Source organism: Meriones unguiculatus, chromosome 11, assembly GCF_030254825.1.
Source record: "Meriones unguiculatus strain TT.TT164.6M chromosome 11, Bangor_MerUng_6.1, whole genome shotgun sequence".
Taxonomy (NCBI): Eukaryota; Metazoa; Chordata; class Mammalia; order Rodentia; family Muridae; genus Meriones; species Meriones unguiculatus.
Genome location: NC_083359.1, coordinates 40,680,878 through 40,707,682, shown reverse-complemented (window position 1 = coordinate 40,707,682; position 26,805 = coordinate 40,680,878). Strand labels below are relative to the sequence as shown.

The 26,805-nt window shown below is 51.2% G+C and overlaps 3 protein-coding genes and 1 long non-coding RNA gene across 10 annotated transcripts in view; 1 reads left to right on the top strand and 3 right to left on the bottom strand.

Annotated features, from left to right (window-relative positions):
* Positions 1–1,819: 1,819 nt before the first annotated feature.
* Positions 1,820–10,119, bottom strand: Amdhd2 (amidohydrolase domain containing 2). 2 transcript variants are annotated; one of them, XM_021644783.2, is made up of 11 exons: positions 9,935–10,117; positions 9,538–9,674; positions 9,319–9,458; positions 4,761–4,815; positions 4,446–4,658; positions 4,280–4,368; positions 4,053–4,197; positions 3,875–3,982; positions 3,661–3,729; positions 2,682–2,783; positions 1,820–2,084 (listed from the first exon to the last, which is right to left on the bottom strand). In XM_021644783.2, the coding sequence occupies exons 1-11, from the start codon at positions 10,015–10,017 to the stop codon at positions 1,996–1,998; spliced, it is 1,230 nt and encodes a 409-aa protein (XP_021500458.1). In that variant the 5' UTR covers positions 10,018–10,117; the 3' UTR covers positions 1,820–1,995. The 2 variants fall into 2 exon arrangements, with proteins under 2 accessions (XP_021500458.1, XP_021500459.1); XM_021644784.2 differs by lacking the exon at positions 3,875–3,982 and having other exon boundaries at positions 9,935–10,119.
* On the top strand, positions 4,997–9,464 carry LOC132646335 (uncharacterized). The gene is made up of 2 exons (XR_009584506.1): positions 4,997–6,185; positions 8,463–9,464. It is a non-coding gene; the product is annotated as an uncharacterized LOC132646335 (long non-coding RNA).
* A 96-nt stretch (positions 10,120–10,215) lies between the features above and the next one.
* On the bottom strand, positions 10,216–15,576 carry Atp6v0c (ATPase H+ transporting V0 subunit c). 2 transcript variants are annotated; one of them, XM_021644767.2, is made up of 3 exons: positions 15,318–15,576; positions 11,044–11,227; positions 10,216–10,957 (listed from the first exon to the last, which is right to left on the bottom strand). In XM_021644767.2, exons 1-3 carry the CDS (start codon positions 15,394–15,396, stop codon positions 10,753–10,755), a joined length of 468 nt encoding a protein of 155 aa, XP_021500442.1. In that variant the 5' UTR covers positions 15,397–15,576; the 3' UTR covers positions 10,216–10,752. The 2 variants fall into 2 exon arrangements, with proteins under 2 accessions (XP_021500442.1, XP_060220014.1); XM_060364031.1 differs by lacking the exon at positions 15,318–15,576 and adding an exon at positions 14,797–14,819.
* A 6,359-nt stretch (positions 15,577–21,935) lies between these two features.
* Tbc1d24 (TBC1 domain family member 24) overlaps positions 21,936–26,805 on the bottom strand; it is a 34,241-nt gene continuing 29,371 nt past the window's right edge. For all 5 annotated transcript variants that reach the window (XM_060364026.1, XM_060364027.1, XM_060364028.1 and 2 more), the window contains one exon: positions 21,936–26,570. The gene's annotated coding sequence lies outside the window, so the exon portion shown is untranslated. The remainder of the gene's footprint in view (positions 26,571–26,805) is intronic.

Sequence of the window (26,805 nt, the reverse complement as noted above, 5' to 3'; positions counted from 1 at the left end):
TCACAGGCCAGAAGCGTCAGATCCCCTGAAGCTTGAGTCTCAAGTGGTTGCAGACCACCTGACATGGGTGCTGGCACTTGAACACAGGTTCTCTGGAGGAACAGTAAGTGCTCTTAAAGAATGAGCTCTCTCTCCAGCCCTCTTTGTTGTTGTTTTAATAAAAACAATCCAAGTTCCTACAGCAGTTTCAGAGCCATCGACTCCTCCCCAGCTGTATTCCACCAACACGCAAACCTGCTTGCCTCTGTCCTCTGCTGCAGTTTCTTTTACCTCAAAGCCTTCTCAGTGCTAGTTCCCATCTTTTCTGGGTAGCTCTACAACACACAACTCACTCACCTGATTGTCTACCCAAAGCAGCAGCAAAAATCCAGTAAAACTGGATCTGGGCAGGTCAGAGCCAGTTTTGGACTAGGAATGGAACCCAGGACCTTGTGTGTGTTAGGCAAGCTCCTACTACTGAACTGCACCTCTGGCCTCCAGGACTCAGTGCCTGTTTCCTTCCTCTGAGAAGTGGAGGTGGCAGACAGGTAGGCCTATCTCTGGATTGCTGGGAGATGGGTGGGATGAGTCAACGTTCATGAAGAGCTTAGAGTGTGGCCCTCCAGCAGCAGCACGTTTCCACAGGCTGGTGCATCCTGAAGGACTGGCCCCACGTGACTCATGCTCTCCCTTCCTTTGTGCTTGGCACACTCCAGGAGCTGGTCAGTCATGTGGAAGGGCGTGTCTATGCGGCAGGTTTCCTTACTTACCTCTCTCCCATCCAGGCTGCCATCCTGCCGGCTTTCTTGCGCTGACAGTGTACCAAGTGACAAATGGGCTGTGGCTGGGCCATATATGACCCTGCTATTCTCCCCAGGCTGTTGCTCTCAAACAGTAGGAGGCCTAAGAGTGTTTTATTTTGTCTGCCTAGTTTTCACTTTCTTTCTTCCTTTTTTAAAATATTTTTTCAAACTTTGGCCTGAAAACAGTTCCTTCAATGGGACCCTATATAGAAGTGACATCTGTTTGTTTGTAACCTCCCATACCAAGGTATAAAGCATTCCCAGACCTGACCTCCAACCTCTAGCATATACTCCCACATCACAGCCATCCTTAGAGTCAAAAGAATCCCCAAAGCTTGTATAGTGAAGTTTCCAGGGAGCCTGATAAACCACAATCCCCAAGTGGGAGGGAGTCAGGCTTAGGGTACTTTTGTATACCCTGCCCAGGTGGTGCTAACAGGGCAGACACAGCCACAAGTCCCAGAGCTGCCCATCAGCACCAGGCAGGGTATGCTCCAGCCACCAAACATGGGAATGAGGGAGGGCTTAAAAAAGCCATTGGGGTCTTTGAAAGAAGATACCACAGGGAATAGAACTTTGGGTTATCCAAGAAGGTGCTAGGCAGGTCTGGCAGGTCAGGGAGCCTTGGGTGGAGTCCTAGGCCCAAATTGGAGGCCCTTAAGGCACACATTCCTGCATTCACTGCTGGGTCACCCTAGGCCCCAAAGCCAGCATAAACACACTCCTGAATGTTGCAGCAGAGAGCCTAGAGCTATGGCCTCCATTTTGCCCATCTAACTCAGCGTCAGCCATCCATGATTACTGTCTCTGGCCTCACCCAGTGCTTCCCTCCAAACACCCCCCATTCACTTCCAGCCCTAACAGCCTTCTGGGAGGTCTGCAGGCCTCAAAACAGATACCTACAGAGAAGGCCCCACATAGCATCCAACCCTTCCAGATCCCAAGCTAAACCCCATCCAAGAAGGTCCCAGGGCGACAGTGGAAACACCAATAGAGCTGCTGAACATAAGCATAACTCCAAGCACAACACAAGCAAGGCAGGTCCTGCTGTCTGTATTTATCCACGCCGCTGCCCTCCAGGGGTGGTGATTGAGGTTCTGCATTAAACCCGGGGCAGGGCTCCCAGCTTGCTCCCTGGAGGCCAGCTCCCTGGACTGCCGGGCCTGTCAGTGTCCAGCAGGAGCCAAGTGTCCTTTCCAGCCAAGACCCCCAGTCACGGCCCAGCTTCCTCTGCCTGCCACACCAGTTCACCCGAGATGTAAGTGGCCTGGACATGGAGGCTGTCGTCGAGCACCACAAAGTCTGCAGCAGAAGCAGAGGGTGAGCGGAGACAGGGCAGGGCCACCTATAACCCCAACTGTGGAGTCGGCCCTTACAACCCAGCCTAACGGGAAACTGAGGCCCAAGAACTTGATTTGGACTGGTAGGGGGGCTGAAAGCAAGAGTATCAGCCCAGCACAGCTGGGGACAAGTGACCTCTGTAACCCTCACATGGCCTAATCTCAGCTGCCAGAAAGCCAGGCTAAGAGGCAGCATGGTGGCACATGTCTGTGATCCTAGAACTCAGGAGGCTGAAGTAGGAGGATCACCATGAATTTGAGGCTCGTGTAGTCGACATGCCAGCCAGGGTTACACAGTAAGACCTGGTCTCAAAAACAAAACAAATCACACGAGGGCCAGCAAGGAGAGGGCCGAGTGGGTGAAGGCACTTGCCTACAAGCCTGACTTAGTCTGAACCGTAGGACTCATGTGGTGGAAGAGAGAACAAACTGTAGTGAGCTGTCCTCTGACCTCCATAGCAAATACAGGTAAGAGTCTGTGGGGGAAACGGCCCCCAAGGAGCAGGGATAGACAGGCCCACCCCCTTGAGCCTTTACTCACCCCTACACGGGGGCTCACCTGCATCAGCACCGAAGTCCAGGCTTCCCTTGGTCTTCTCCAGCCCCAGCAGCTGGGCGGGGTGGAGGGTTGCAGCTTCCAGAGCCGACTCCACACTACAGCCTGTTCAAAACACACTGCGGTGAACATCCACAGCCCTTCCCAGGAGCAGTTTTGGCCTTCAGCTTCTAATGACTGAGTTTGGGAAAGGCCCAGGCCTCGGCAGCAGCTTAGGAAGGTCCCTCACTCCCCTAGCTGCTCACCTCCTCTTTTCCAGCCCACTCTTCATCCCAGCTGGCAGAGAACCTGTCCTTCCAACAGACTAGATGTGGGGCGTTAGGGGTTTTCAGTATTGTATGGTTAGACCCTCCTACCTACTTCTAGCATAAAAAGCCATACCTGGGCCCACCGTGCCACCAATCCAGCTGCCAAATGGGACCTTAAACTCTGAGCCTAACCTGAGGCCCAGTGGCCATATTCACTTTACTGTATCACTTCTTGCCAGGATATAACTATCTCCTTTGTCTCGGCCATCCCCAGTCTATTTCTTCTAAATAGGACCCTGACGTTGCCTACATTCAGAATGGCACTCAGCCTTGAGCTGCCAGAGATTTGGGGAGTCCCTGCAGAAGCTGCTCCAAGCCCTAGAAAGCTATTTTTACTCCCCCCCAATACTGCCCCTACAGATTCCCACTATCCCACAGGCCTAGGCTTTGGCCTGTCTATAAGCAATGTGACCCTGCTCCTCCATGAGGCCCCAGCTTCACACCACTCATCACCCTGACTCCAGTGACTGGCTGCTCACCGTTCTTCCATAGCCTGAGCTCTATTTGGGAGTGCCCATGGTCATTTCCATCTGCCAGAAGTCACACCTCCTCACCTCCCAGTTTCCAAGGAGTTATAGGATGTCAGCACAGAACTCTAATTTTCCTACCTCCCTTCTTGCTTTCCCCCAATATAGCCTGTACCCTTAGACACCCAGGAACAGCAGCCCACTGACCTGTAGCCTGCAGAAAGTGCCGGATGCAGACATCCATGGGGGCTATGCTGCCACTCAGTGTCTTGGTTCCTTGAGACCAGAGAGGACAGGATTGGGGGAAGGGAGCTGTTGTGGGCTGGGAATCCCAGTGGACAAACAGGGCACACCCAAATTCTGGCCCCACTCCAGGGAGAAGCCAACGGACTACACACATATGGATACAAGAGCCACTCACCTGCAACGTAGGCTATTAGCCCATCTACCTCCACCTCCTGTTGCCCTAGTGTATGGCGGCCATTGCCCAAGCCCAGAGCAGGGACAGCGTCAGTAACCAGCACCAGCCCTGGGGGAGGAGGCGGCTCAGGACCCGGCCAGCTGTTATCCTATCTGCCCTACCCTTCCCAGCTACTCACCCTGGGGATGGGCTCGGTGAGCAATGCGCAGAGCTGCAGGGTTAGTGTGTATGCCATCAGCAATCATCCCATAGAAGATGCAGTGGCCTGGGGGCAGCTGGTCAGTGGTCAGCAGCCCTACTATGCCTGGGTCACGGTGATGGAACTGAGCAGGACAGAAGGGAGTAACTGAGTAACAGAGGTGGCCACCGAGCCCTCTCTTACCCAGAAGTAGGGGTGGCACTCACAGGCAACATGGCATTGAAGAGGTGGGTGATGAAGGTGGCCCCACTCTGCACTGCTACCTCTGCAGCCCGCAGGTCAGCCACTGAATGCCCTGCAGAGAGGACCCGAGATCAGCGTCTGCAGCAGCAGAGGACCTCGAGCAGGCAACCGGGACGAGCGGCCTCTCACCTAGTGACACACGGATGCCTTGCGCTGTCAGGGCCTGGATCACTTCACGGCTCCGGTCTAGTTCAGGGGCAAGCGTCACAATCCGAACATTGTCCAGGGATCCGTATGTGGCCAGCACATCATGAAAAGCATTGGCTCCAAAGGAGCGGAGGTAGGCCTCAGGGTGTGCACCCCGCTTCTCCCGGCTGATGAATGGGCCCTCTAAGTGCACCCCTGGAAGAAAGGACAAGGGAGAACCTAGCAGGCATTCCCACCTAGCAGCCCCACCCCAGTCCCTCAAACCTGTCCTCCCTTCCCAACTGGGCATCCACTCACCAAGGACCCCTGCTCCATGGGGACCTCCACTTTTCACAGAGATCTGAGGAAGGACCTGGGGGAAAAACAGCTGTTAAGGCCCTGCCCCACAGCCCAGCACCCAGAGGCCAACCAAAGTCAGATCCTTAGGTCAGAGATTAAGACCCTGACCAGGCCTGACCCTACTATCCTTCCCTAACAGGTGCTAGAAGATGGCTGAAGGACTCTCCCCCTCCAGTGGTCAGGTGCAAGAAGAAGTAACAACAGGGAATATAGGATAACCTACCCTGAGGACCAGGAGATGGAGCATTCCCAGGCCACAGAAGCATAAGTGCAGGCACCAAGGGCTGCTCTAACCTGCTCTGGCTTTCAAAGTGGCTTCTGCCAAACAGCTAGGATATAGTGGCCAAACCCTTGGGAAAAAAAATAACTGCAGCCTCCCTAAGCAGCAGGACAAGGAAGCAGGGGCTGGCGTGGCAGGGGGAAGGCAGGGCAGAAGAAGAGGGCTAAATGCTGTGGTATTCAGGGCAGGCTGGGAGAGAGCTCAGCGATATGGCCCAGCCCATTCTGATCAGGAAGGTCACAGCCCTAGAAAAAGGTGAGCAACACTTACTTGGTCTTGGAGATGACCCAGTATAGCCATAACCCTCCCTCCAGAGCCTTCAGCTCTTGAGTAGGAAAGGGGAATGGTGATTCCCGGACCTGTCAGCTATGGAATCCAGGCAAAACAGTGACATCCTTTCTTGGAATCACCCCCTCAATAAAAGGAGTGGGCTTTTAAGACCCTTACGCTGGGCATGGTAGTGCTTGCCTACAATCCCAAGCACAGGCCAGCCTCAGCTACGTAAGACGTTCAAGGCCAGCCTAGGGTACACGACAACCTGTCTCAAATTATACAAAACCAAATCTATACTTAAGTCTGAGGACAAAGAATGAGAGAAGAGCAAGCCAGGATCAGGGAAGCAGAGAGGTGGACTCTGGACACATTTCAGTTGGAGAGGACTGAGGAAACTCAGACCTCACAGAACCTGGGACCATGAGAAATGGTTGGGGAGGCCTCAGTAGAGGTGAGTGAGATGGAATACAAATATTGGGAAGTATATGTTCTCCAGACTCTAGTAACAGCTCCCTCTGAACAAAACCAGACCCTCTTCCCAGGGGATCTCACAAGGCCCAGAGGCAGGACCTTGGAAGCACAACTAGGGTTGCCCAAAAAGCTCCTCCAAAGGGCTAGGTGTTCCTAGTGGCCTGCTAATACCAGTCATTAAACAGAGCCCAAGGATCAGAGGAAGGAATGCCAACAAGATGACCAAGCCAGCAGAGAGAAGAAGCAAGAAAGGACACAGGGAAGAGCCAACACTGACACGCTCTGGCAACAAGAGACCTTAAATCCACGAGGCCAGAACAGGATGTCAGAGAGCAACATGAGCTCTCCAAAACTCAAAGGTATGTAAGAATCCCAAGGGATAAACTCCAATATGGAGCTGAGGGAATCTCTAGAAAGTGGTGCCAAGGAGAAAGGTGAGAAAAAATGAGAATAGACCTAAGAAAGTCCAACTCTACATGCGGCTCGCATAGAGTGACAGTGAAACAGGAAAACAGTTCAAACAATTCAACAGAAGTTCGAACAGCTTCACTGAACTTCCCACTATGTCCAGCAGGCAGCAAAATTGATAAACACCTCATCCCCATGGCATGACACCCTGAGATGTAAGGTCTAGGGACAAAGAAAGATCTTATTCAGGTGATCTCTTGAGCCCTGGAGCTTAGATCCATATACAAGATAGCAAAACCCTCTAACCAAACAAAAAGGGTGAAGTGCAGCTGGGAGATCCCAGGAGTTCGGGGCTTGGAGATGCATCCCACTGGTAAAGTACCTCGCTTAGCATGTACAAGGCCCTGGGCTCAACCCTCAGCAACACTAACATGTTTATTTTAGGAGTGTCTGTATATATGTCTGTAAGCCACATGCATGCCTGATAGCTGCAGTAGCCAGAAAGGAGTGGCAAATCCCCTGGAACTGGAATTACAAGCAGCTATGAGCCACATAATGTGGGTGTTAGAACCAAACCTGAGTCCTCTCCAATAAAAGTGTTCTTAGCTGTTTTCCAGCCCCAAATATTCTTACCTATACCTCTAACCCAGAAGAACACAGACACAGCTAATTGGCACACGCCTTTAATCCCAGCACTCAGCAGGCAGAGGCCAGCCTGGTCTACAGAGTGAGTTCCAGGACAACCAGGTCTACTCAGAGAGAACCTGTTCTAAAAACAAACAAACAAAACAAAAGAGAATAAAGGCAGGGCTAGAGAATCGGCTCAGTGCTTAGGAGCTTGTACTACTTTGCAGGGGAGGACTAGGAAGCCCTGAGTACCTGCACACTCACATGCAGAAGACATACATACCTACACATAATTAAAAATGACAAATCTTCAAAGCAGCAGCAGCTGCTGCAGCCACCACCTGCTGGTCACCTAGCAGCTTAAAAACCAAGCAAAAGAGCCAGGCATCACAGTATATGGCGGGCTGAGACAACAGGTCAAGACCAGCCTCAACCACAAAAACCAATCTGGGCTACATTAAAAAACAAACAAAAAATCAAAACCAGGTATATTGGCTCAGTGGGTAAAGGCACTTGCCACCAAGCCACCTCATGCCCTGAGTTCAATTCCCAGGATGCACATGATGGAAGGAGACCACTGATTCCCACAAGCCTGACTGACTTCCACTCAGGTACCATGGAGTATATACACACATATACATGAACTGTTTTCTAGAAGAGCCCCTTGAAAGGCAAAGTAAGAGTACACAGCAGAGACAACAGGATAGCTGGAGGGGAAGGGAATGAGATGAATGCAGGGATGGGCAGGGTGGCAGACATCTGTCCTTGAGGTACCTCACCAGCTAACAGATTTGAAGCAGAAAACAATGCCATCAGATCTGTCCTCTTGAAGCATAGCTAGAAGAGTAAACCCAGAAAGAGAGTAGGTAGTTTCAATAAACCAGCCTTTGATGAAGACACCTGGACAAGTGGACAAGGCCCTCAGTGAGAAGGGGCCCTGGAGGAAGTTAGGGGACATCCTAGGGGAAGGGGTTTGAGGTTAGGGTCTCCTGGTTTCTATCCAGCAGGGATATATGCTTTTATACTCAAAGCTGCCCAGAGTCTCTGACATCACTTTCTTCCTGTCTCCTGAGACCTTCATTCCAAGTGTTTTATTTATAAGAGTCTATGAGGTAGACATGGACTACAGTGGGGTGCCAGAAAGAAAACCTTGGGAATATTAGCCACTCCTCCCCCTGAAGGAGAGCCACGGCCTTGCGCCACGCCAGTCAAACCTGCCGCAGGAGGAAAGCCCGGTGGTGAAGGAGCATGGGAGCAGGGCTCACAGGAGAGCAAGGCCTTCCTGGGAGAGCCTAGGAGGAGAGGGGACACGGGCAGCTGCTGGAATGTGCCCGGGGCAGAGAAGCAGCTTAAGTGATAGGAATGGACTGTTGTAGAGAAGGGGGTACATCCTGATACCCATCCCCTTGAAAGGTGACTCTGGGTCTTGCCAGAGATCAGCTGAGAGAACCAAGTCCTTATCTGCAGTAGGACAATAGGTTGCACTATTGGCCGTGGGGTGGGGGAGGGGGGACTGTGGGAAACTTCCAGAAGACATCTCTAGTTGACATTCAAGGAAAGTGTAACCTGTGTCAAGCACCCACTGACTGTTCTCCCTCTAGGTTTAATGAAATTGAGGCTCAGAAGTGAGTACAGTTGCGTCAGGCCTTCCAAGGGTTGCAAGTCAAGAGGCCAGAGCGAAGCCTGTGAAGCGAGGGCACAGTCCGCACTCAATCCCCATAGCTCCCTACTCTGATTCTGTGTCAGCCCACCCAGAGAGGAAAGCATGGGCAATCACACACTCCCTGCTCCTGTAATGGATCCTGTACCAGGAGAAAAACTGGCTGTGGCAACTGACATCAGGAACAGAAAAAATCCATTCAAGTATGGTTAACAGCCCAGTTGCATCCTGTAAGAGAAAACCACGTTTTAAAGCAAGAGCTCAGGACTAAGGGATAACCCTGCAGATTACTCGCAACTGCCGAAGACAGCAACCTAAGCAAGCTTGAATCAACCTGGGAAACCTGTGGGAAAGCTTTCACGTGAAAATCGGCACAAAGACAACAGAGCTCCCTCTAGCTGGAGGGTGGAAGCGTGAGGGAAGCAGGGCTGGAGCCAGTACACAGGGAAAGCAGCTCTCTCTGAAAGGCTTTTTCACGTGAGTCACAGAACACAGGCAGGTGAGCAGGAAGAGCCTGCCTAGAGACAATGGCTGTGGCAGAATTCCAGGCAACCTTAGTTCAGGCGGCCCAGAGGCTGCCTACAGGGTGTTGGGTGGGTGTGGCAGATGAGAATGGTGACAAAAAATGTGGGCACAACTGCATTGGCAGTTGCAGAGACCTGGCAGGACCCAACTGAACAAGAGAGAGGAGGATTCCCTCACACCCACGTGGAGGGAGCCCAGATTCGGGTGAAGGAAATGTTCCTGCCCCTGGGGGGTGGGCCCCTTTGCTCAGGCATAGAGCAGCCTGACCTCACCTTGTGATAAACCTCTGGTGGGGAAGTAACCAGGGTGGGGCAGAAGGAGGTGACACCGTGGGACAGGATCCTCCGGGCCACTAGGGCGACCCCAGAACCCACGTCCTCCGTAGCCCTGGAGAAGTCAACACCAAATCCACCTGTGGCCACAGAAAACAAGGGGGTAGCACAGTGCTCAGAGCTCCTCCCCTGGGTTCCCTGGCCCAAGCCAGGCCGCACCGTTGATCTGAACATCGATAAAGCCGGGAGCCAGGATGCAGCCTCCGCAGTCCCGCTGCTCATCAGCCACACGCCTCTCTTCAAAAAACAGCTTCTCTGGGTCCAGGATTCGGCCCTCGCGCACCCACAGATCCTCCCTGAGGACAGAGCAGTCGGCAGTTGGATCACCACTAAGCCCTGGAGCCAACACCTAGTTCTCGCTCTCACCCTGCTTGCCCCTGAACCCACTCTTCTTAGTCCCAGCCACACACCCAGGACAGTCCTGCCCTCCACTTTCCTGGGTCCCCATACCCGGCCGAGCCCTGTCGCTCTCAGGGCTGAGACCCTCCACTAGCCCCATCCCTGCGGTTGTCACCAGTCCTACACCCAGCCCAACCCTGCACCAAGCAGCCCAGACCTGAGCAGCGTGCCGCCGCGCAGGATGCGACAGTTGGTGAACTGGAGCACCGGGCCCCCCGCTGGGCACCGCCCGCTAGGCATCGTGAGGGGCGCTGAACGCAGGAAGAGAGCCGGTGGAGTCCGGAGCAGCGGTAATCGGAAGCAGGGCCAGTTGGCACCACGTGACTCTCAACTGAGGGGGAAGTCACGTGGCTGTCGGGCCCACGTGACAACAACCCTGTGATGCAAGCCAACCAGGCCGGCCCACTCCGCCCACAGAAGCACTAAAACACAAGCCAGTCACATCCGAGAACTTTTATTGGACACAGCTGGGAGCCATCCCGGTCGAGCAGTAGCACTCTGCCCTGCACCCTGGCTGTCCAGGGCTGGGGGGAGGGTGGCTCCAACCAGAGTCTCAGCAACAGGAACCCCACAAGGTAACACTCTACTAATGATTACTATATAGTTGGGAGACAGGGCTGCTCCACAGACGCATGAAGAGGTCAAATCTTTTATAAATAAACATCCAGTGAAGAGAAAAATGACAACTCTAATTCATCCTTATACACAGAGCACTCTAGGGCGAAGGGTGGGGTAGCCAGAGGCTGACATCCTCACTGGTCAGGGGCCTGAATGGGAGATGAGTGGGCCCAGATGTCCACAGCACGGGGCAGCAGGGACCAGGCGGGGGCAACAGACAATGGGCACTAGGACACTGCGCATTTACAAGACCAACTACTGAGGGGCAGCTGCCCGTGCATGTGTGTCAGGCTGTTCGTTCTGGAATGAGGAGGGGTGGTCTTTACATCCTATCCTGTGACTGGTGGTGGAGAAGGACTACTTTGTGGAGAGGATTAGGGCCACGATGAGACCGTAGAGGCCGAGCACCTCCGCGAAGATGAGGATCAGGATCATGCCCACGAACAGTCGTGGTTGCTGGGCAGTGCCCCGAACACCAGCATCCCCCACGATGCCAATGGCAAAGCCAGCAGCCAGGCCACTCAGCCCCACACTCAGGCCAGCACCCAGCTGAAGAAAACTCCTGGGGGGAGAAGAGACACAGGCTGTCAGCAATCTGTCCACAGGAAAATGATGCACTTCACCTGGCGGGACAGGCCCTGCACTCACCTGTAGAGGGTGATGCCATCAGTCAGGGAATTGGCGATAAGGACTGCCACCACCAGGCCGTAGATGGCGATGATCCCAGCCATAACCACTGGGATGATGGACTTCATGATCAGCTCTGGCCTCATGACTGACATAGCTGCGATACCAGTGCCACTCTTGGCTGTGCCATAGGCAGCTCCCATGGCTGTGGAAGGAGAGATGAAGTGAGCCCAGAGCAGCAGGGAAGGTGCCTAGGGAGCTTTCTGCATCTGCTCCCTGAGTTAGCACCCAGCAGAGGAACTGAAGGCATGCAGCCAGGCAGGAGACCCCTGAGAGTCTAGCCAATCACTACAGCTACTGCTTTTTCCACTAGCACAGCCAATAACCCCAACCTCCTCATCCACTTCTGCTGTGTACTTCTTGTGGTCACCAGGGGCCCCTGCTTTGCTCTGAAACCAGACTTTGTTCTCCAGCGTTCCCCTTTCCTAGCTTGTGACCTCTGGCAAAACAGTCACATGGGAAGGAGGCAGCTGGGCCAAGGAAAGTCTTGCTTGAGACTCTGGGCACCTCTGCCTCACAGCCTGAGTTCCAGGCACTTCCAGCATAAACGCCTACCTCTCAGTTGCCTGGAGGCCAGTCCTGTGTCAGTCAGTCCCTGCCTGCAAGGAGGCCTTCAAGCCTTCCCAGGCAGGAAAACAGGGTTCCCTGCCTTCTCTGATGTTGTTTCCTCATCCAACCTCCCAGGAGATGCTGCCTTCCTTTCAGGACTTTTGTTTCCCTCTCATCTTCAGATCCTGAACTCTAATTCTCTCTCGTTTCTGCCACTTGTCCTCCAGACCCTATAAGAACTTTGAGCTACTTATACAGGTGACAGCAGGCTCCAGAGTGATCTGCCCGGGACACCATGCCATGGCCATTCTGGGGGCCATGGTAAAACAGGGGCCAGAGGTAAAAGCCCCAACAACACCTCTAAAAAAATCTGTTGATCTCACTGGACCACAAAATATGCCTACTGTGTGCCCAGAACTGAGTAAGGCAAAGGTCAGAGGGCTCTCTGATTTCTCAGAGCTCAGGGAACAGCAAGAAGACAGGACAGTGACCCAACACAGCAACAAATCCAGCAAGGAAAGAGAACAGGAAAAGAGAAGAGGAAGTAGGGGAGCTACGCCAAGGGGAGGAGAGTCTGAAAAAGGATCATGGACCATGGAAATTTGGAGTGGGGAAGTGATAAGGTAAGCAGCAGAGAAGAGGAAAAGAAGGCAAACGGCAAGATTCTTGACAGCATATTCAGATAACAAGCAAGACAGTGTTAGATGAGCTCAGCTGGAAGAGCAGGGACTAGGTAGATCACTTGTCTCTTCTACAGCACCCTTAGATGCCCAGACACTGCCCAACTTCAAGCCCAGGGTCCACTTCAAGAGGTATTTCCTGGAACAACTCTGGTCAGTGAATTTCTTATGCTCCTATTGGAAGGCAAGTTCATGCTCAGCCGTATCGGTTAGTGCAAAAAGTGAGTGTTCCATGGGCTCACATGCCTAAGGACATGCTACTGAACACCAAGAATAGAGGTTGCCATGTGGTACTGTGAGGGTGAGGACGGAACACAATCAACTCTGCACCCCAGAAAGGTGTGACTCCAAAAAAGGTAAAGAGCAAGTCGGGTCTGTCCCCTAACACAGTAGGTAGATTATGGGGCTGAAGGATGGGTGGCAAGAAGATAGATGATGAAAAACAGGGACACCATCAGGAACCAGGGCAAGAGGAGAAAAAAATTAAGCCTAGCCTCTGACAGTAGCAGGTATCCAGAAAGCTATGCCTGACAGGCTGCAGAAGGGAGACCTGCTGACCATGCCAATGCAGTGGGGCAGAGAGCAGGGTCTCGAGGCATTTCCAGGAAATCAAGCAAAGTCAGGGAGGAAGTCACAGAAAATACAGAAAAAAAAAGCAACTGGCAGCTTCATGGAGAACATGATGAAGAAAGAACCAACAGGATATTTGTCATAAGAAAAAAAGGGAAGCTAAAATATGAAGCAGGGAATGGAGGCCTCAAAGATGTGTGCAAACCTCATTTAAAGAAAAAATAGTCTTAAAACTTGGTTAGCCAGGCTGTGGTGGCACACACCTTTGATCCCAGCACTAGGGAGACAGACACAGGTAGATCTCTGAGTTCAAGGTCAGCCTGGTCTACAGAGCTAGTGCCAGGACAGCCAGGGCTACTTAGAGAAACCCTGTTCCAAAAAAACAAAACAAAACAAAACAAAAAAACAAACAGTAGGTCCAAGGGAGTCAAAGCCTGGCGTCCTCTCAGCAACACCAAGGGCTAGGGTTCTTTAGGTAATGTCAGGACAAAAACATGCTACAGAATAGCATGCTTAGAAGGAAAAATGAAGTCAGGTGATTCAACTGGCCAAGTAAGAGGCTAGCCCCCAAAGGACCGTGAGAAGCCGGTGTGAAGGAATGGGCCTGAGGCATGTAGATTTCAATCCCCAGAAGGTAGGGCCAGGCAGGAAAAGCCTAGACCAGCAATATCCAACTTTCAATAGTGCAGAGACACCTGTTGGCCAGGCTGGGCACATGTAGGGTCTTGATAGAAGAGGTTCGAGAAGCTAGGTGCAGAAAAAGAACTCTGGGCAAATTTGGAGTTGCAGGAGCCATCATGACAGACAAAACAGGAGTCCCACATGGGTAGGCATACTGTTTGTTCACTAACATTGCCCCGCTATTTGGGACACAGTAAGAATGCAAGAAAGATTTGCTTTATTTGTGCATAAGTTAATTTATTGTAAGTTAATTAACCTATCAATAACCACAAAAAGTAATCACAGGTGACCAAAATAGGGGAACCTATGGGCATATTCTGGGGGCGAAGGAGCAGAAGGAAATGCTTGGCAGCCTTCCTAAGGAGCCCTAAAGTGTGGGGAGAACAGGTGTGGTCTGGGAGCAAAGAAGTCTAGACCACATCTCCCACCACAAATGAGCCCTTACTTCGATGGTGTGGGAACAGAAGGGTTCTCTCAGCAGCACCTAACAGGCCCAGACATGGGGAGGTCACCAAGACAGACAATCCCCCACCCCAACCTGCACCCCAAAGGTGTTTACAGTCAACAGACACTGTTTGGAGTTCAAACTCACCATGTACCTGAACAGAGGGCCAGCCTCTCCATCTGCCAGGTAGGGTGGGGCAGGGCGAGGTCATTTAAGGCAGGGACCAGACCTTCCAGAGGAGGCCCAGACCAGGCCAGACCAGTCCCTGGGGGCTGAGACTTACCTCCCTCAATCCCTCATTCTTGGGTCTGGCCCAAAGGCTTTTCTCCCAGGAAGGCCAATTTTCACTAAATTTGACACCGTAGAACTGTCAAGGCTCAACTTCAAGAGCAAGATGCCATCAAGAACCTTGCCAGGCTTTTCCTTCTCTGAGCAAGGAGGCATCTCCCAGTTCCAGCCCCTCACCCCCCTAGAAGAGGAAGGTCATTCATTCACTCATCCATTCATTAGGTCCAGGACTGAGGATCAAAGACTTAATCTTGTAAATGCTGGCTCTCTACCGCCACCCTCTCCCCCACCTCAAAGCACAGACCCTCGGCAACCATCCACTCAAGTGCTCCTACCTAATCCAAACCCACTTCCATAGGCTCTAACCTGAGTCCTTGCAGGTTCCCAGGACCAACCCCTCAGCCCAGTTTTCCCAACCAACCCACACCGATGACAGAACTATTGGGCAACCGAGACAAGCCTCAACCGGAAACACCTGCCTCACCCAGGGTACAGACCCACCTGACCCCCGGCCGCCCGGCCGCCATGGAAGCAGGGCTGGTGGACCTTAGCGGGGACACGGTCTCCCTCTGGCCAAGAGGCCAGGGACTCCCGTCCGGAGCCCGCTGACGCCTACGGACTGGCGCCTTTCAAGACGTGATGTCACACCTGCCCGCAGAATGCGGGATGCGGGGCAGGCGCAGGAGCGGGCGCAGGATCGCGCGCCGCCTCCCCCCGCGCCCCCACCCCACCTTCGTTCCTACTTCCCGGGGCTAAGATGGCAGTCACACCGATGCCCCACCCCCGCACAAACGAGGCACGACAGTCAGGGTGACGGGACCCGCACCCTGACCGAGCCCTGTGCTCCACAGATGCAACTGTCCCCGCCGCCGTGGGGCTGACCCCCACCCGCGCCCGTAAGGCCCGACACCCACATAGGTGGGGATGACGTCAGAGTGACGTCACGCACAGGCCCCGGTGAGCAGCGGGCTAGAGTTCCGCACCGCTTCGGCACCCCCTGCTCCTCCTGCTGCGATGCTCACCGCTGAAGACCATGGCGCACGAGGCGCCTATGACAGCGAAAAACGCAGCGTATTCGGGGCTGTTCTTGATGTCAGCCATGTCTGCAAGCGGGGAGAAGGCAAGCTCAGCGGGCGGCGGCCGGGTTAGGACGGCGGGAGAGCGAGCGGCCGGGGGAGCGAGGATCCTCGAGGCGGCGGATGCGCGAAGGCGACCCCGCCAGTCAGGCGCTGCGCTCTAAATACCAGCACCGCAGAGCAAGATGGCGGCCGCGCTCGCGTCACATGATCCGGGCTCCGCCCCTACGGGCTGTACCACCTTGCGCCGGCAGGGGAGCGGGGCTCCAGGCTCGCCGGCAGCGCTTGGACAGGATCTGGGCCCCGCCACCAGCCCACTGGGCCCGCGTCCCAACGCTTGGCCTTGCCGGGGTCTTCCCTGGTCCGCTGCTCCGCGCCAACGTCTTTCCGGACCCTATCGCGGTGGGCTCACCGGTCCCCGGGGCGGGGCCGTAGCGCTTATATTAGCATACAGGGCGGAGCCTGTGCGAACCCGCCTTCTCTGCGGCTGCGCGGCGCCCGCAGGTGCTCGAGTACCGGCGTTCGTTTTCCCTGCGTTCCGAGCTCGAGACCCGCAGGCAGCCCTGCTGCATAGGGGCTCTGGTTCTGGTTCTTGCCCTGAGAGCTGGGTTAAAGTAGTGGCACCTAGCAGCGTTACAGAGCCCTCTAACAGAGGAAATCCGTAGTGCGGGGTTTCGCTGTCTCCACTAGTCCCCAGGAATGCCACGCCCCACCCCGCCGGGCCTTATAACGTGCAACAACCTTAGGTGTTCTCTGGTCCTCTTCCATTCTATACCTGCAGATCAAGATCCACCTTCTTTCCCAGTGATTCCAGGAGGCGGGGCGTAGGGGCCCGACAACAGTTGAGGGGCGTCTACCCATCAAGATGTAGGCATGGCTAGTTTTTTTGGGGGGTTGGTTGTTTGGTTTTTGGTGGGGGGGGTCTTTTTTCTTTTCTTTTTTTTTTTTTTTTTGAGACAGGATCTCGCTGTGAAGGTCTGGCTAACCTGGAACTTGCCATGTAGACCAGCCCTGTCTTGAGTGCTGGGGCTAAAGGCATGTACCGCCTTACCCGTCAGCATTGACACCTGTGAAAGTTACTCCAGATTTCTGAAAGTCCCAGGAAGGCCTGCTTGTCCTTCCAATACCCTTGCAAGGCCCATACTTCAGGGCTTCCTTTCTGGACCGGTGATGGAGAACTGGTTTCCCTACCTATGGTTGGCAGGTGGCTGAGGCTGCCTCTGCCCTGCTGGTACCCTTATAGCCTACAACCCCGTCTTCTTTCCACCTATCAACTATTTTCCTTTGCAGTATCCCTGAGCAGCTGCTACCTGGCCTAGACCTCCTGTGAGCCTCAAGCTCACATCCCAAAATCAGAGGCTCTCCAAGTGGTCTGTGTGCTAATCCCTCAACTTTTCCATGCAAGCAATGGAGACACCTTCCCATCCTGCTACAATTTTCACAACAGAAAACTCCTTGTGCCCCCTTTTCTCCTTGACTGAACTGGTTCTACCATTTTTTTTTTCTTTCTGTGTAGCCTTGGCTGTCCTGGAACTTGTTCTGTAGACCAGGGTGGCCTCGAACTCACAGAGATCCACCTGCCTCTGCCTCCCTGAGTGCTGGGGGTCTACCACTCTTTACAGTTCCCATGGAAGAGCCCATGTCTGTCTTGGTCCTGAGAGGAGGCTATAGAGAACAGTTACTGTGCTTCCTCCACCTCCTGCTCCATTCTGATTTTTGAGAAGAATCCTCACTGTGTCTCCACCTCTTCACCCCTTCCCTCTTCCAGCTCCTGTCCTTGCCAAAGTCACACCAACTGTTACTTCTCTTCTACGCAGGGACACTAACTATGCTGACTGGGTCTCTGTACTGCTGTCTCCAATGCTTCCCCCTCTCCCCGTTCTTTTTCCTGTGTGCCTAGTGCCCGAGGAAGTCAGAAGAGGCTGTCAGGTTCCCTGGAATGCCATGTAGGTGCTGGGATTAAACCCAGATCCTCTGCAAGAGCAGTAAGTGCTCTTAACCACTGAGACATCGCTGTAGCCCTCACTTTTTTTTTTTTTTTTCTAATCAGCACTTCTTAATATCTCACAGTTCTTTGGCGCTCCCCCTATGCTGTCTCCTATCATCAGGCCCCGATTCCATCAGCATCACTTTCCCTTGCCCCTTACTTATTACTCAGAAGCCATTTTCCTCCAGGAAGCCCTTCTGACATCCCTCCACGTTTCTCCTTCCCTTCCTCTAAGTGTCCTCCTCAAACCCTATTCTTAATTTCTTTTGTTGTTGTTGTTTTGTTTTGTTTTTCAAGACAGGGTTTCTCTGTGTAGCTTTGGCTGTCCTGGACTCACTTTGTAGACCAGACTGGTCTCAAACTCACAGAGATCCGCCTGCCTCTGCCTCCCCGAGTGCTGGGATCACAGGTGTACACCACCGCACCCAGCTCCTAGTCTTACTTTCATTGAAGGTTGTTAGACTGTTTTTTTCCCAGACCCCCAGTAGGGTGTCCAGGTCCAGCCAATTTCTGTATCACAGCTGAGCACCTATGTGTCAGGCCCTGTGCTGAGGCACTGTAGGCTATTGCCATACCTACTCTATTCAGCAGACAGTGAAACAAATCTAGGAAGACCAGGCCCTTCTCTGGTCACCAGCTGGCAAGTGATGGAATTACAATTCTGGTCTAAGGCCTGGGTTTGAGAGCCAAACAACTAGTTCAGCCACCGTCTCTCACTTCATCCCATCTCACATCTCCCATCTGGGTCTTCCAGGCACTGTGCAGAGCCCTTACTTAGAGTGGACTCTAGGAAAGGCATCCCTGCCTTCTCCCTCACTGTCACTTCCTCCTTGGCATGAAATCACAGGTCATGAGTTCTGGCCTGTCACTGTCAGTGGGGATTTCCAGACTCTGAGAGGGAGGGGATTTGGAAATGCATGTTGAGACCCATGAGGAGAGGAATAGAGACAGAAGGTAGAAGGTGGGATCCTTAGACAGTCAATTGCACTTTCCAAAGATCCTACAAAAGGGGACAGAGAGAGTTAAGACACCAAGAAAACATCCCAGCCAGGTGCTGTTGCACACACCCGTGATCCCAGCACCCAGGAAGCAGAGGCAGGCAGATCTCTGTATGTTCGAGGCCAGCCTGGTCTACAGAGTGAGTCCAGGACAGCCAGGGCTATACAGAGAAACCCTGTTTTGAAAAACAAAAACAAACAAAACATCACAAACAACGTTTAACTGGAAACATTAACTTATCCTAGAGGAGCTGTTTTAAAGAAGGGAAGATTAGGTTTGGAAGTGTACAGCTGACAACTCAGCAGTCGGGACTCTAAGGCAGAGAGTGTAACCTCAAGGTAAGCCTGGATTACACAGGAGTGTCTCAAAACAACCACAAAGGGGTGGGATGGAGTGGGGAGAAAGGAAGTGAAGAGAACAAAATAGGAAGATGGGGAGTATGAGGGGAAGGAAGGGAAGGGAGAGAAGGGGGAGGGAGAAGCAGCAGCCTTTCAGGAACATCAAGAACTATGTGTCCCAGGAAGAGCCTTGCCAACAGCCTCCTTCCAAACCATCACGAAGGCATGGGGGTGGGAGGAGAGAACACAAGGACAAGGACAGACAAGACTATACAGCAATGGCACCTTGTTCTCTTACTCTGGTGAGACAGAACCCATGTATAGCCCAGACATGGCTGTTGGAGACATAAAAATAGCATAGATATCTGCACTATTTTGAAAGTATTTTTAGATAAGACAGAGCTTATCTAAAAACATTAAATAAAACTGGCCACTGGGATGGTATAGCTTGATGGCAGAGTGTGTGTTTACAGTGTATGGCGTCTTGGATTTAATTATCAGCACCAGAAATAAATACCGTATGGAATAAGGAGCAGAGAAAACAAACAAACAAACAAACAAACAGAAGACCTGGGCTCTACTCCCAGAATCCACATGATGGCTTATAGCTGTCTGTAATGCCAATTCTAGGGACTCCAACACTATCTTCTGGCCTCACATTACACATGAATACATACAGGTAAACACCCACATAGGTTTAAAAACAAACAAACAAACAGCAAAATAAAAATTCCTGCTGGTGTTACATACCAGCGTGGTGGTGCATACCTTTAATCTCAGCACTCAGGGAGGGAGGCAGAGACACATGAGTCCGAGGCCAGTCTTGTCTACTGGGTTCCAGGACCGCCAGGGCTACAGAGAAACCTTGTCTGAAAAAAAAAAGAAAAAAAAAAAAAAACAACAAAAAACAACCACAAACAACCAACTAAACAAAAAACCCTGCTGTCCATGGTGGCACACTCCTTGAACCCCAACACTCAGGAGGCAGAGGCAAAAAGATCTGAGGCCAGCCTGATCTACATAGCAAGTTCTGGGATAGCCAAAGCTACATATTGAGAAAAACTAATAAAGAAAGTCCTACAAACACAATCCGTCACTTGTTGCTTGGGCTCCTTGACACAGTTTAAATAGCAAGGGTGTTTGTGAATCTGCACTGTTTCTACATATCAGACCACAGAGAATAGATACATATTTACAAGGCACACAGCTAGAACGGCTTCTGAGACAGAAACATCTGGCTTCTAGCAAAAATTCCTTACTTAAAAGTTGGAGCAAGGGGCCTGATTGGTTATCTCTCTCAAGATGAAGGGCAGGCAGACAGGCAGCTCTGCCACCAGGGGGCAGCGTGAGGCTCTCATAGGACCGTTCCTTTACTGGAAGCTGGGCTCTGGAAGCTGGCTGTTAGGTGTTAGCTAACCCTCCGCCATCTTCCTTTGACCCTATGTCTCCCCACTTGCTGGTGGGAACACACTGAGTATCTAGAAAGCAAAGATGAGCTGGGAGCAAACATGTCCTGGAACAAATCTCCAAAACTAAGCCAAAACTGGGATTGCTAGAAGCCCATGTGGCAAGAAGGGAATACCTCAGCTCCCTCCTGAGGCCGTAGAAAAAGAGGATTTCTACATTAAGTCTGAAAAGATAAAAAGGTCACGGGGTGTAGTGGCTCACCCCTCTAATCCCAGCATTTGGGAGGCAGAGCTTGGTCTACAGAGTGAGTTCAGGACAGCCAGGGCTACATAGAGAAACCCTGTCTTGAAAAACCAAAACCAGAAAAAACAAAACAAAACAAAAAAAAGATACCATTCAGTTGTGGGGGGAGTGTGAGGGTAGGGGTGAGTGGGTGTAATGTAGCCTAGCCTAGGCTGGCCTTGAACTCCTGATCCTCCGGTCTCTAACTCCCAAGTCCTGAGCTTACAGGTGTGGTTCATGGTGTCTGTCCGTGTTTTGATGCCAATCACAGGAAGGTCCTGAGCACTAACAAAGGAAAGAGGTCTTTTAGGGAATGCTGGGAGTGCAGGACAAACCTTGGCGACGGCCCTGTACCACAGCAGCACTGCAGCAACGGTTATTCTGCAATATTCAGCCCTCCTGCCCTGGACGACAGACAGTCCAAAGGTGGATGACAGAAGAGCAGCAGAGTTTTTTGTTTTGTTTTGTTTTTAGAAGCTATAAAGCTTCACAACAGAGAGCCGTCTTCCAGGAAGGGAGTTGAGTGGTGGAGAAAACCATAGGCAGTAAGTTCTGTATCCATGTGAGGAACTGCAGAAAACCAGAGCTCACTGTAGCTTGTTGAGATAGTCCTAGGGTCAAGCCCCTGCTGCCCTAATAGACAAGGACTTCTCAAACTGGGCCAGGCCTCCCAGCATCCTTGGGATACAGAAGAGCAGCAAAGAAACCAATCACAGGCTAGTCTGGGGAAGAGAACCAGGAAAGAAGTGGGCAGCCACTATTTCATGAAGAAGCAAGCAGGGACCTAGATGTGCTGCAGGCACAGGGCAGGAACAGTGCCCAGAGCCTCACAGAGAGGAACTAGACAGGTGAGTGGGCATCTGTGCAGGGTTCAAAGAAAAAATATTCTGCTGGCCTGGTGGCACAAGCCTGTAATCTCACCTACTTGGGAGAATGAGAAAGAACACAAGGTCAAGGCCTATCTGGGCTACAGAGTTGGTTGAGGGACATCCTCAGTACCTTAGGACACTCTGCCTCAAGCACAAAGAGAGAGAGAGAGAGAGAGAAAATCTGGGCTATAACTCAAGTGCTGTGTGCAAGCACCCAAATAAAATCCTCAGTACTTCAAGACATTAAAAAAAAAGTGTACGGTATTAGGAAAGATGTTAACATATGCAAATGTCTAAGTAAAAATCTCCTTTTGAATGAGAAATGTGTGTTTGCCTTTGACATTGAGTTTTATGTTTCACGAGAACCAAGAATACTGGAGACATCTGACAAAGATTCCTGACAGTGGCTCCTCTCCATTCTTCATGTACTCCGAATGACAAACCGCAAGAACCAAAAGGCAGGAAGGAAGGTCAGGAAGTAGGTTACCATGGCTGGCTGTGGCAAACGTAGCAGAGGACATACATGCTCCTCTCTGTGGGGTCTCCCTGTCATGGCATGATGGGCTTGAAGAGGGCAATGGCCCCTTACTCTATACCCTTTCTCAAGAAAGAGATGGACAGCTTATCCTAGAAGGTGCTAGAACTTCCCATCCTGTACTCTCATGACACATACGTACAAAGATTCCTCTTTATCAGTTATTAATTTTATTTAGGAGTCATATGAACACTAACCAAACATCACCAAATCACTGAGTTTCACATCACAAAGTTGTATTTTGCTGCAAATCCACACTTTCACTTTGTAAGCAGGAGTCTGTTATCTTCCTTGAGATGCTCCACAGGGTCAGGCAGGGACCACATTGTTTTCTGTTGTTAAGATAAGGTCTCACTATGTAGTCTAGGACAGCCTGAAACTCAGTTAGTCCGAGTAGCCTCATGCTTGCATTCTTCCTGCCTTGGCCTCCTGAGTGCCAAGATTACAGTGTACACCATGACTCCTAATTGGTGACCGTTTGTCAGAGCCCATAATGACAACATCTAAAAGGTAAAATTATGCGTGGAACTTCTTCTCCTTCCGTCTTCAGCTTACAAACTTTTTTTTAAAAACCTTTTTTTTTTTTTTTTAATTTTTATGTTGTTTTGTCTGCATGTATGTCTGTGCACCAATTGCATGCAGTGCCCAAAGAGGCCAGAAGAGGGTGTCAGGATCCCCTGGAACTGGAGTGACAGATGGTTGTGAAACACAATTTAGGTGTTCGGATTTGAACCTCGATCCTCCGGAAGAGCAGATAGTGCTATCCCACCCACACCCCAAGACAGGGTTTCTCTGTGTAGCCCTGGCTGTCCTGGAACTCACTCTGTGGACCAGGCTGGCCTTGAACTCAGAGATCTTCCAGCCTCTGACTCCTGAGGGCTGGGACTAAAGGTGTGCACCACCACGCACAGCGACCAGCCAGTGCCTTAACTGCTGAGCCTTCTCTCCAGTTTGGCTTATAAGCTGTTGACCACACGGCCAGCGCTGCGGTGTGACGCACAGCAGAGGTGCTCTGGCCTCTTCACACAGGAAACAAGGCCAGGCAGCTACTGCAGAGCAGCCAAGCGGCAAACTAGTGGATACCAGTCTACAGGGGAACCTTCTGTTTGGTTGGTTCTTGCCATGTCACTGGTCAACGTGTCCATGTGTCCACGGACTGTTTCCTTAGTCCTGAATAGTGCTGGCAAATCCCATGCAATAAAACGACCTAGCCTACAAGCAGCAGCCATTTTGTCTGTAGTACTGTACCATGCAACACTGCACCTAACGCACAATCACTAACACACCTAACGCGAGCTAACAGCACAGTCAGAAAGGGATGCAACGAGGGGAGTCATAAAGAGCTCCTTTTCTTCTTTTTCTTTCCTGAGACAGGGCCTGTCAAGCTAAGCCTTGAACTTGGTCTGTAGCTAAGGATGACATGCTCTTTCTGCCATCATCCATGTGCTGGGATTATAGACACACAGCAGGCCCACGTAAGAATCTAAACACAAAAATTACCTTTTATTTTGCACGCTTTCTGGCCTGATGTAAACACTGTGGGGAAAGAACCGTAAGGACTGCTCGGCACTCATGCTCGGCACTCATGCTTGACATAATAACTCTACCACATAAACCTGAAGAGAGCTACTGACGATCTGGCCACCTTCGAGGTAGTTCTATAGAGAATTACAACCTAAATGGTGGCTTAAAAAACAAAACAAAAAAACAGTACAAGTCTTTTAAGTTTGACAGCTTTCTAGATTAGTGAAAAATGTGAGAAAGCAGGTAACAATAAAAACTGCATGTATTCCTGTCTAGTGGAAAAGCAAGGCCTGTGGTCCAGTCAGGGGCTCTGCACCCACAATAATTCATTCATTTTTATTTTTATGTGTATGAGTGTTTTGCCTGTGTTTATGTCTGTGTACTACCTTAGTACAGTGCCCACAGAGGCCAGGAAAGGGCCTAGACACCCAGGAACTGGAGTTATAGATGGTTGTGAGCCACCATATGGATGCTGAAAATTCAACTTGGGTCCTCCAGAAGACCCAGTGTGCTAACTGCTGAGCCTTCTCACCAAACACCCCCACCTCCAACCCTGCCATATTTTTTAAGACAAGGTCTCATTATGTAGCCCTGGCTGGTATGGAATCTACTACATATAACAAGCTGGCCTCAAACGTACTGAGATCCACCCACCTCAACCTTCTGAGTTCTGAGATTGAAGGTGTGTCACTACACCAATTGTCTGGGTGTTTATAGAGGTCAAGTAAATGAGGGTCAATGGAAACTTCAGCCTCAGCAATTCTGGTGTAAACTGAAAATCAATTCAATATATAAATACAGGGCTGAGAAAATGGCTCAGTGTGGAGAATTTGCCTAGCGTGTATAAGGTCTTAGGTCCAGTCCTCAGCATCTCAAGAAAATGGGTGCAAACCCTAAATTATCAAATATAAAATATTTACAGAGGTCAGAAGAGCTCTAGGAGCTCTGAGATGGGTAAGAAACATTTGAAAATCAGAACTCCACAAGTCTCTAAAACAAAATGCTCTGAAAAGTTGGAGAAGTAAAAGCAAGCAGCTTACAAAAATAGAAATAATTAAAATAGTAATTTCAGTCCAATAATTAAAGTAGAGAAATTAGACCAGGCAGTGGTGTGCACACCTTTAATCCCAGCACTTGGGAGGCAGAGGCAGGTGGATCTTGCTGAGTTTGAGGCCAGCCTGGTCTACACAATGAATTTAGGACAGCCAGGGCTACACAGAGAAACCATGTCTTGAAAAAAAAAAAAAAAAGGAAACACCTAATGTTGTATCATAAATCATTTTAAGAATAAGTTGATTATGACCAAGCATGGTGGCACACACGTGGGGCAGCTTCAGCTACACAGTTAGTTCAAGGATAGACCAAGCTACAGGACACTGACACTCTTGTCACAAACCAAAACCAGAGCATAAACTGATTTTCTGAGGTCCCAAAGGCATATGATTTAAGTGAACTTATTTAGTTTAATGAACTGGCTTAAATTGGGCTCAGTATTTGTTTTAAAAACAAATGCTTAAATGCTGCTAAAATATAACTTCTTATACAATGCCATCAAATTTTGGCTTGTTTTTAACATCAAAAGCTAATAAATAATAGAAAACATTAATAAGATAAATACTAAGTGGGAACACTCGGTGTCAGATAAGAACAGTGATGAGAATAAAAATACAAAGAAAATGACACCTTTTGGCAGAAAAGTCAGAAAAAAGAGGACATATTAAATTTAAAGAACTGAGTATGTTGTGGGCAAAAAGCTAGGAACTTTGCTTAGGATGTAATTATGACTACACATCGATCAGTCTTCTTGGACTAGACCCCTAGGAAGGCCAGCGGGGGGCCACACAAAATAAAAACCCACTACCCAGTCAGGAACCTTGCAGGGCCCTGGACATACTGCCCACTTAACTTCACCGCTTCTGAGAGGCTTCTGAGTTCCAGTGGCAATGCTCGGGTGGGCGTCATGGTGCACAGCCTGGAAAAGTCCTGGGGGCCTTCCGGCTGGAGACCAAACTCAGGGCCCTGGAGTTAGTGCAACAGGAAGTGCTGAGCTGGGCCTAATGTCTATAAGCCCAGCACTTAGGAGGCTCAGGCAGATCATGATTTTTAAGGCCAACCTAGGCTACATAGCAATTTCCAGGCGAGCCTGGGCTGCATAGGGAGTTCCAGGCCAGTTAGGCTCCCTAGTAAGATCTTTCCACAAACAACAGTAACAAAAACCAAGATGGCGTCAAATGAACACCAACGTTGGAGGGGTAGGCCTGGGCAGTGGGCTCAGAGGAAATGGGTGGCAAGGCTCACAACATTCTGCGGAGGAGAGCAACTGCGCCTCCCAGGACCTCTCCCCTCTGAAGACCCAAGCCAACCCATCCTGGAAGCCAGCGCGGTGGAGAGCTGGTCCACTGTGCAGAGTCCAAGGTTCTAGGCGGCTTTGCCAGATGGCCCAAAGTTGCACGGGGCTCCTTCCAGCCCTGCCTCCTGTGCCACTGTGACCCTGCTGAGAGCTGACATGAATACACAGAACATGGAACCACCCACAGCAAAAGTGAGTATCAGCATGGAGACAAGCACTGGTGTGACACATGCTGACTCTGAGGCTCACCAGACAGTCATGTGAGAACCAGGCACCTGTTTTTATCATCCAGACATCTATGGCCCCAGCACAGCCATTTGGGCCACTGCTTCTTCTCTCTTCCTCTGTGTTACCCAGACCCTCAGGACCAGCTGAGGGAGGTCACAGGATGGGAGGGAGGGCAGGGGGAAACGGAGCTTGCTATAGTCCTCAGAGGGAGTGCTTCCCTTGTCACCTACTGTGTACCCAGCCAGTACAGGCCTCAGGAAGCACAGACGTCCAGAGACCTGAAAGCCATAATGGGAGAAGGGGTAGCCCACAGAGAACACGGCACATAGCCAGCCATAGTGGCAGCAGAGGGATCAGGTCACATCGGTTTATCAGGTGCTGTGTGAGGAGGTCTAGGGAAGCAGAGGGCCTGAGGAGAAGGCGGAAGGCAGGACTGGGACAAGCATGCCATGCTAGGGTCGGGGTGACCCTGGGCCGCAGTCACTACAGTGACAAGGGAAGGAAACACAGAAGTCACCGAAACTACACGAGTTCAAGGAGGCAAAAGCCTCACTGAGTCCAGTCATCTCTGAGGAGAACCCTGGGAATGGAGCTGACTGCTCAAGCTGGTCAAAGAAAGTCTCTCCAGAGGCCACCTTCAGGTATGGACTTGCAGGGAGGTGCAGCAAGAGCTTCAGGCTCTGCAAAAACACAAAGACAAAAAACAGCTCTCCAGCCCTCGTCCCTTCTAGAATAAGGGGAGCTGCAGAGCTCCCCACAAATCCTGCCCCAATCCCCAATCCTATCCTGCAGCAGCAAATATAGCCCAGGCGAACCTCAGAGGGTCAGAGGTCTGAGGAGCTGCAGAGTCAAAGCACCAGCAGGGGGCACCACAGAACCACATTTGGCAAGAAGATTCATTTGCCCTTTCTCTAC